The sequence below is a fragment of the Elephantulus edwardii genome, unplaced genomic scaffold (genome assembly GCF_000299155.1).
Source record: "Elephantulus edwardii isolate Elephantulus edwardi_28Jun2011 unplaced genomic scaffold, EleEdw1.0 scaffold00412, whole genome shotgun sequence".
NCBI classification, from domain to species: domain Eukaryota; kingdom Metazoa; phylum Chordata; class Mammalia; order Macroscelidea; family Macroscelididae; genus Elephantulus; species Elephantulus edwardii.
This window is the reverse complement of record NW_006400162.1, coordinates 1064420-1074097: the sequence shown is the minus strand read 5'-3', so window position 1 is coordinate 1074097 and position 9678 is coordinate 1064420. Positions and strand designations below refer to the sequence as shown.

Here is a 9678-nt window from a genome sequence, read left to right as displayed (position 1 = left end):
ATTGTAATTTAATATATATGAGGTTAAAGAACTGGGATTAGAAAGGAAAAAAGGAAGAACTTCCTTAACATTTCTTAAGCTGAAAGAATTGAAGAATAAGTTTAAGCCTCAAGTTGCAATACTAAAAAGTGCTATGGATAAAATCTTGAATGACTCAAGTAGCATAAAAAGAATAAAGAAGATATAAGGAATATACATAGATACTGTACCAAAAAAATTGACTGACACAGAACCATTTCAGGAATTAACATGTGATCAAAAATTAATGCTATGGAATACTTGGCAGCACTCAGGAGCAATGATTTTGAAAATTACTACACAACTTGGGAGGGACTGGAGAGCATTATACTAAATGAACTAAGTCCCTTAACGACAAATACTGTGTTATATCGTTATTGCGTAAATAGAAAGATTACTAGTAAAATGTGTATGAGGATCCAAAGGCGGAAGGGTAGGAGCAGAGGGGTGAGGATGGGCAGAGGGAAAATCGTAGGGTCACAGATTTGATGATGGGGCAGAAGTGAGTAAAGGAAATGGTAAAGATCTGGTGGGATCAGGAAAGATAGGGCAGTGCTGGGCATAGCTCAATGTTGATTAATTTTATAAAATACAGTAAGTTGGAATGATTGTATGAAACACGATGTGAATAAAAGATAGTGTGAATACAATGTATATAAACTTTGTAAACAAACTAATATAAAATGTGTTTATTAATTAGAAAGAAACCCTAATGGTAAGGAAGGAAGAAGTTCAAGGTACACTGAAGACATTGGCCAAAAATAAGCCCTCAGGAATTGATGTGACAACTATTGACATGTTTCAACAAAATGATACAGCCGTGGATGTGCTCACTAGGTTGTGCTAATTTACCTGGGCAATTGATTGGAAGAGATCCATATTTGTTCCCGTTCCCCAAAAGGTGATCTGGTAGACTGTAGATATCCCAAAGGGGTGATCCAGTAAAATGTAGCTATCACCACACAATACCATTAATCCAGCATGCAAATAAAATCTTGCTGAAGATTATTTTAAAATGACTAGAGCAGTACATCGACACAGAATTGTCAGAAATCCAAGCTGAATTTGTAAAAAAAATCTTTTGTCTTAATGGAGCAAGGGAACACTTTGCGAATTAATATTAAGAAAGGTGTGTGTCAAGGCTGTATTCATTGTCCACAGTGTTATTTTTTTCTCCTTTGTAGGTAACTCTTCATTTTTCCTGAGCTGTTTTCAGTGTTCTTTCTTTGTTTTTAATTTTGGAACATTTGATTTTGATTTTTCTTTGTTTTTTCTTTTAGGGTCTGCCTATGCTGTGTGAGGGTCACAGTTTCTGGAATGCACATTTTCTCATTTTCATAATACTTGGGAAGTTTTCTTCCAGAAAATCTTCAGGAATTTCTACTTTTGTAGGAGGAATTTCTTTCATTATGCAGATGACACAACTTTGCTTGCTGAAAGTGAGGAGGACTTGAAAGACTTGCCGCAGAAGGTTAAAGACTGCAGACATCAATATAGATTACATCTCAACATCAAGGAAACAAAATCCTCACCACCAGACACAATAGGCACTATCATGATGGATAGAGAAAGGACAGAGACCATCTTATTACTTGGATTAATAATCAATATGTCTGCAACCACTAGCCAGGAGATCAGGAGACGTAGTGTACTGGGAAAGTCTGTAGTCAGGGACCTCTCCAAATTATTGAGGAGCAATGATGTTAGTTTGAGGATTAAGGTGTGCCTGGATCAAGACATGGTCTTTTTCAGTCTCTTGCTCTGTATCTGAGAGCTGGATAATGAATAAGGATGGCAGAAGAAGGGACTTTGAATTATAATGTTGGAGAAGAGTGCTGCCAAAAGAAAAAAATAAGTAAGTCTTGGAGAAGATGCAGCCAGAGTGCTCACTGGTACATACTTTGGACACGTTTCTAGGAGAGGCAATTCGTGGAGAAGGTTATCATGCTTGGAAAGGTGGAGGGATGGTGAAGGAAAGGAAGAACCTCAAGCAAGTGGGTTGACACAGTGACTGCAGTAATAGGCTTGAGTGTGTCAAAGATGGCGAGGATGGCACAGGATAGAGCAGGGTGGATTGGTTATTCATACAGTTGCTATGAGTCATACATGACTCAGCAACACCTAACAACAACAATAACAACAACAACAACAACTTGCTATTCTGGAATTTGGTCTCACATATACTATCAAGATTGAGACCTGTTTTTCATAGGGTCACCATGAGTTGTACTCGACTGAATGGCATCTAATAACAAGAACAACAAAAATCCAGGACTCTCAGTTCTTTGAAATGATGTTGTTGGCTTTGACCAGCTGAGCAACATAGTTGGATGGTCCTGCAGATAACATAGGTCTTAAACTGGCCACTTGAGTTTTGTCTGTTTTCCTGGATTTTGTCTGTGGTGGCCTAAATTTTTTTCTCAATCTACTGGAGACATTTAAATGCCATTCTTCTGAATTCCTTATTAGGCAGTTCTAGTAACTTTTCTTCCTCTGGAAGCTTTTCTGGTTTTGTATTTTGAGCCCTTTCCCCACCTCCATCTTACTTTTTTTCTTTTTCTTTTTGAGGGAGCTGATTTAAAGTTATATGCTGCCTCCAGGTAACTGTGGTGGTATTGTCTGATTGATGTCTGTGAGTGTGTTCCTTTGCTTGTCTTCTGGAAGATGTGATAGAGGATGTTGATGTGTGTGCTCTGTTCTCTGTTCACTGATTTTACACAGCTGGTGAATTTGAACTGCGCGCCTTTGGGCCTACAGTGCAGCTTCTTACCACTATGCCACCAATCTCTCTATGTGAGCAGCAGTTACAGTCTTCTTGATCAGGTGAGCTTGGTTCAATGAGCCCAATGGGCTTAGCTACAGGAGGCCTGTGTGTGCCTAGATACTGGTGATGTCTTGTCAGGTGAGACAAGGAGAAAAAGAAACATAACAATAGCAAAAACCCCCAAAAGAAAAGACAGATCAGACAGTAAATGAGAATTGAAAAACCAAAACTAAGAGGGGTACAAAACATAGGAGAATCATAAAAATGGCAAAAATAAAAGAGGAAAGAGAAAAGGAGGCACACAGAGAAAAAAGTCCAGCCAAGGAAAGGAAAAAACATCTACAGAGATTAACAAAGCAGAACATAGAAAAAAAACTATAAAATACACAAAAGTAAAACATAAAACAAGCAAACAAACAAAAAGAAAAAAATCGGAGAGTGAAGAAGAGACCTTGGAGGGGGCTGGGCTGGGCATCTGGTTGGTGATTTGTCACCGTGTAGGGGATTGAGGTGACATTTCTGGCCGAGGGCAGTGTCTCCTAATCTAGTAGAATGTTGGAGTGGAGGTTCCCAGTCAGGTCAGAGTTTCTGCTTGTCTGAGAGGAGGTGGTTGAGGTCTTGAGATGTGAGCCCGGTCCCAGGTAATACATCTTGTGGTATAGGAGGCATTATGATGGGGCACAGAGAATCTGCTCTCCTCAGATAGTCTTCCTGACTAGAGACGGTGTCTTTGCCAGTCTAGGAAGATTGCAGGCAGGGTATGTCAGAGATGGCTAGTGTAAGGATATAGTCTCTGAAATGTCCAAGGATGACCCTCCACAGAGTATGCACTGCTCCAAATGTGGCCATGATGTGTTCTGAACAAAGGTGTTCAGTTGGAGACATGGTCAGTCAGAGGTGGTGCACACTCATCCAGGGGCTGACTGCAGCCTAGACACAGCACAGGCCACTGGCTCCCAGTCTCTATACTCAGTTACATGCTGTCTTCATGCTAGATACAAAATGCCTCAGGGAACACTTCCAACCACCTAGGGCTGGGAGGGAGTCACTCTCCTGACATTCGGGAGGACAAGGAAGATCACACCTTCAACTTGCTGCTGATGTGGACCTCTCCACAGTTCCAAGCCCCATGTTTGGAGATAGCTGTTCAAATGGCTGTACTGTGCTCCACATGGTTGTGTCTTTCATCTGCCTCCTTATTTTATATTTTTATTCAGTGTCATCCTTTAGTCAGTGCCTGAAGGACATCTTTGTCTTCTTATTTTGAACTCAAGGTTCCAAAAAAAATACAAGATCATTTCTTTCCCATATTTTGGGGGATGAGAAAAGCCTTTCTAAGTATGTAATCAAATCCAGAAATTACAGAGAAAAATACTGAGATATTTGACTTTAAACAAATTTTTCAATTTTCTAAAGTTTGACCCAGAGTCCCTTGCTGGTAAAACTGGTTAATATGCTCAGTTGTTAACTAAAAAGCTGGATGTTCGCTCTGCCCTGAGATGCCCTGAAAGAAAGATGGAGAGCACCGTTCTACTCTGATAGACCTGTTGTTGCCGTGAATTTGAGTCAACTGGACAGCAACTAGCAAAAGGTTTACCACAGGAGTAAATTCTAGAACTTTATTTAAATCAACACACTAATCCAGGAGAGCGCTGTTTGCAAGGCAGAAAAACGACAATGTTCACACCCAGCTGTCAGCGCTCTCCTTGCATCTCTTTTATAAAAGCGTTCTAAGAGGTCTCAAAATGTGAGGAGGAATATTATTTTTTCAGAGCAAGAAAATAGTTTACTGCCCTCCTAAATAATGTATTTATAATGGTTTTTCAGATACGAACACTAATCAAATAAATTAGAAAACGGAAAAGAAAAAAAAAAGAAAAGAAAAACGACAATGCATGCGCTTACCCCCAGTAACGATCACGTTTGCTTTTGTGCAGTAACAAAAAGTGTTTGCTCCTCTTGGCATGGAAAACTCTCTGACAGGCCTGGAAAAATACAAATTTCATGTAAAAGCTGAATATTCTTCCTTTATAAATTTAATCCTAATTATAAACAGTGTTCAAGAAATTAGTTTCTAAATTGGTTATTTAAGTCTAAAGAAAATTTTTGAAGTAATGATTAAGTCCTGATCCACAAAAGTCTATTTGAGGGGGGCGGGGGGTGAGGGCTGGACAGGTAGAGAAGTGCAGCAATGAATGAGTGGAAATCCAAATTCTCTGTAAATATTCATTAAAATTATTTTTAAAAAGTCTATTTGATCCATAATATGATCTTATTAGCATGTCATTGTTGTTGTTGCATATCATTGAGTCGGAACCGACCCATAGCTGACCCTCCAGCATGGTTTCAGAGGCAGTTAATCACATGGGAAGAGATTGTCCATTGCTCCTCCACAGAGCAGCTTTGAACTTCATGCCTTGAGGATTGCAGCACAGCTTCCTGCCACTAGGCCACCAGAGTTCCCTTATATTAGCATTGTTGTTGTTGTTGATTGCTTTCGAGTCGAGTACAAGTCATAAGTGACCCCATGAACAAAAGGCCTGAAGTCCCTCTACAACCATTGACATTTATCAAACTTCATAGAGTTTCCAGAGGCATGTTATTTAGGAAGTGGATGCCACTCTTGCTTCCAAATAGGCAATCAGATTTAAGATCTTTTAGCTCCACAATAACTATCAATGGACAAGATAGCATCAATGGTTACATGACTTTTCTACATCATGGCTATACCAAAATATTTACCTACTGCTACGAAACATTTGAGGCCAGTGTCTGCATATGGCAATATTTCCTCTCCTTACTCAGAAATGAACTTCTTATACAATTTTTCTAACCAATATCCGGAGATCATTAGCATGATTTCTGTTTCTGCATCTAGTTTTACATGTTGCATTATACAATGACCAATTAAGGGCTCTGAGTCTATGCACATATACAGAAAACCCGTCTTCTCTGAACCCATACTTATCCTTCTTGATACTGGCAACTGTAATAGGATTCTGTAACTATTCAATAATGTTTTGTATAAGTGGTCAACATTAACGTACACATTATATAACCATATAGTATTATCATCATCACCTGGCCTAGGATTTTCATTTTCAATCAAAGATTGAACCTTACTATATATACTATTAAAATTGGTTTTAAAAGCATATAATTTTCTTTAATGCAATAGACCTACCTAATAAGATGTATTTTAAAAATTATACAAGATTATGTTGCTAAATACTTGGAAAAAATATGTTTTTACATCACTTCAGCCTTCGACCCACCCCCCCAAAAAAAAGCTATTATTATTTGTTCCTGGTTTCTTTCTTTCTTTCTTTCTTTCTTTCTTTCTTTCTTTCTTTCTTTCTTTCTTTCTTTCTTTCTTTCTTTCTTTCTTTCTTTCTTTCTTTCCAGAAGTCCTATCTCCCACTCTAGACTCTAGGGTGATGTGTTTGCAGTCATGATGAGAAGAGATATATCTTCCCTGTTTTAATCTGGAAAGGATGTTAAGTGGGTCAATACTCTTTTTAACCCAATTCAAAGCCATCAATTCATTTTTTGGTTATCTTTATACATTGTCCAACTTTTAGATGCATAGGAAGCAAATACTATGGCTTAGATCAGGCACACCTGAAGCTTTACACTGATATCCTTGCTACTTAGCACGTTAATGAGGTCCTTGACATCAGATTTTCATGGTACAATCATCTGATTTCTTTACGGCTGCTACCATGAGCAGCACAGTACTGTCAGCAAAGACTGTTAGAAATAAATCGGAAGTGATGAGCTTTTAGTATCTATTGTCATTGTTATTAATTTGATTTCTTTTTTTTTTACTTATGTCAGAAATCGGTCAAACATGCACTCAGCCTGCATTGATACTAATAGGTGACTGGAATGCAAAAGTTGGGAATAGGGAAGAAGGATCAGTAGCTGGAAAACATGGACTTGGTGGCAGAAATGAGACTGGAGATAGAATAATAGAATTCTGGGCACTCAATGATTTATTCATTGCAAATATATTTTATAAGAAACACAAACACAGGCTATTCACATGGATTTCACCTGATGGTATGAATAAGAATCAAATAAATTACATCTGTGGAAAAAATCACTGGAGAAGCTAAATATCAGCTTTGAAATCTAGACCAGGTGCTGATTGTGGAAGAGACTACCAACTACTCATATGCAAGTTCAAGCTGAAGTTGAAGAAAAGAAAATCAAATCTACAGGAACCAAAATTTGACCTTACATCTCTCCCACTCAAATTTCAAAACCATCTCAGGAACAGGTGAGAGGCCTTGAGCACCAATAAGCATAGACCAAGTGAACTGTGGGAGGATATCAAGAATATCATCCATGAAGAATGCAAAAGATCATTATAAAGGCTGAAGAGGAAGAAAAAACACAAGATGAATGTCAGATGGGACTCTGAATATTGCAGTAGAGCACTGAGAAGCCAAAGCTAAAGGAAGAAATCAAGAAATTAAAGAGCTGAACAGAAAATTTCAAAGGGCAGCTTGGAATGACAAAACAAGATATTATAATGAAATGTGCAAAGAGCTGAAGTCAGGAAATCAAAAGGGCCGAATTTGCTCAGCATTGCTTAAGCTGAAGGGATTGAAGAACAAATTCAAGCCACGAGTGACAATACTTAAGGATGATTTGGGCAGAATGTTAAATGATCCAGGAAGCATTAAAAGAAGATGGAAGGAGTACAGAGTCACTGTACCAGATGGAATTGGCTGACACAGAAGAATTTCATGAAACAATGTATGAGCAAAAACCTATGATGATGAAGGAGGAAGTTATTAAAATTGCTCTGAAAGAATTGGCAAAAAATTAGGCTCCAGGACTTGACAGCATACCAATTGACATATTTCAACAAACAGATGCTGAGATGCTGCCCTGGATGTATGTGCTCACTAAGTTGTGCCAAGAAATCTGAAGGATTTCAACTGGCCAACTGACTGAAAGAGATCGATATTTGTTCCCATTTCAAAGAAAGACGACCTGACAGAATGCACAAACTATTGAAAAGTATAATTAATATCACATGCAAGAAAGATTCTGCTGAAAATTATCCAAAAAATGACTGGAGCAACACATCAGCAGAGAACTGCCAGATGAGTAGGCTGGGTTTAGAAGAGATCATGATACAAGGGATATTATAGCTAATGTTAGATGGATCTTCACAGAAACCAGAGAGTACCAGAGGAATGCCTATCTGTGCTTCATTGACTATGCAAAGGCTTTTGACTGTGTGGATCACAACAAGCTATGGCTGACTCTGAGAAGAATGAGAATCCCAGAACACTTGATTGTACTTATGTGAAACCTATACTTGAACCAAGGGGCCGTCATCAGAACAGAGCAAGGAGACACTACATGTTTTGAAATTGGGAAGGATATCTGCCAGGGATGTATTCTGTCTCCATACCTTTTCAATCTATATGCAGAACAGATCACTTGGATGCTGGGCTGTATGAGGAGGAATGTGGCATCAGGATTGGTGGAAGAATCATCAACAACCTGTGTTATGCAGATGGCACAACCCTGCTTGCTGAAACTGAGGAGGACCTGAAGTGATTGCTGCAGAAGGTCAAGGACTGCAGCCTTCAATATGGATTGAAGCTCAATATCAAGAAAACAAAGATTCTCACCAATTGACAATTGGCAGCATCATTATGGGGGGTGAAGAGATTGAGATATTTAACAGTTTTAGTTTGCTTGGCTCCACCATCAACACTCTTGGTACCAGCAGCCAGGAAATCAAGAGATGAATTGCATTGAGAAAGTCAGCTATCAGGGACCTCTCCAGAGTACTAAAGAGCAACAACATCAGGCTGGAGACTAAGGTGCACCTGATCCTGGCTATAGTCTTCACAATTGGGTGCTATGCATCAGAGAGCTGGACAGTGACTAGGGATGATAGAAAGAGAATTGATGCCTTTCAGCTGTGGTGCTGGAGAAGAGTACTGAATATACCATGGTCTGCTAGGAAGACAAACAGGTTTGTTCTGGAATGGGTGAAACTGGGCTGTTCCTTGGAGGCAAGGATTCTGATGCTTCGACAGATATACTTTGGGCATGTTGCAAGGAGGGACCAGTCCTTGGAGAGGGACACCATGTTTTGGAGGGTGGAGGGACAGCACAAGAGAAGACCCTCGATGAGATGGATCGATTCAGTGATTGGGGTAATGGGAGAAGATGTGTCCGAGACAGTGAGGATGGCACAGTACAGAGCAGGGTTTAGGGCTCTTATACATAGGGTCGCTATCAGTTGCAAGGGACTCAAAGACACATAACAACAACAAAACAATTTTAAATTGTGGCTATATTTAGCAAAATTCGTGAATGTTTAAGAGTTGCCTACAATGAATTTATAACGAGCTGTCTTCAACATACTACCAATTCCAGGCCTGCATTTCTTGTCTTTCTATTTGCATTTTAAGAATATGGAAGCGATGTCATGTCTTAAACTTTTAGGTGATGTTCAAAATGCTTAATACGTAGTCATTTCATAAACATTTGTTGAATAAAATACTTCCAGATGCTAAGCTTATCTTCATTATTTGTATAGGTTTACTATTGTCTCCTCAAAAAAGGACATCATGCTTGGAAAGGTGGAGAGACAGCAAAGGAGAGGAAGATGCTCAACCAGATGGATTAACACAGTGACTGCAGCAATGGGCTCTAGAGTGTCAGAGATGGTGAGGTTGGTGCAAGATTGGACAGGGTTCAAATCTATTGATTATAGATTAATATTTGACAGCAATTAATAATAACTACTGGAAAAGCACATCAGCAGAGAATTACCAGAAGTCCAGGCTGGGTTTAGAAGGGGTCGTGGTACTAGGGATATTGTAGCTGATGTTAGATGGATCTTAGCTGAAAGCAGGGAA

At 39.1% G+C, this 9678-nt stretch overlaps 1 protein-coding gene across 1 annotated transcript in view; it reads right to left on the bottom strand.

The window, feature by feature from the left end:
• Positions 1-9678, bottom strand: part of WDR64 (WD repeat domain 64) — a 195162-nt gene that overhangs the window by 129408 nt on the left and 56076 nt on the right. The window contains exon 8 of the mRNA XM_006902445.1: positions 4688-4767. Within this exon, the coding sequence (XP_006902507.1) occupies positions 4688-4767 (80 nt within the window). The remainder of the gene's footprint in view (positions 1-4687; positions 4768-9678) is intronic.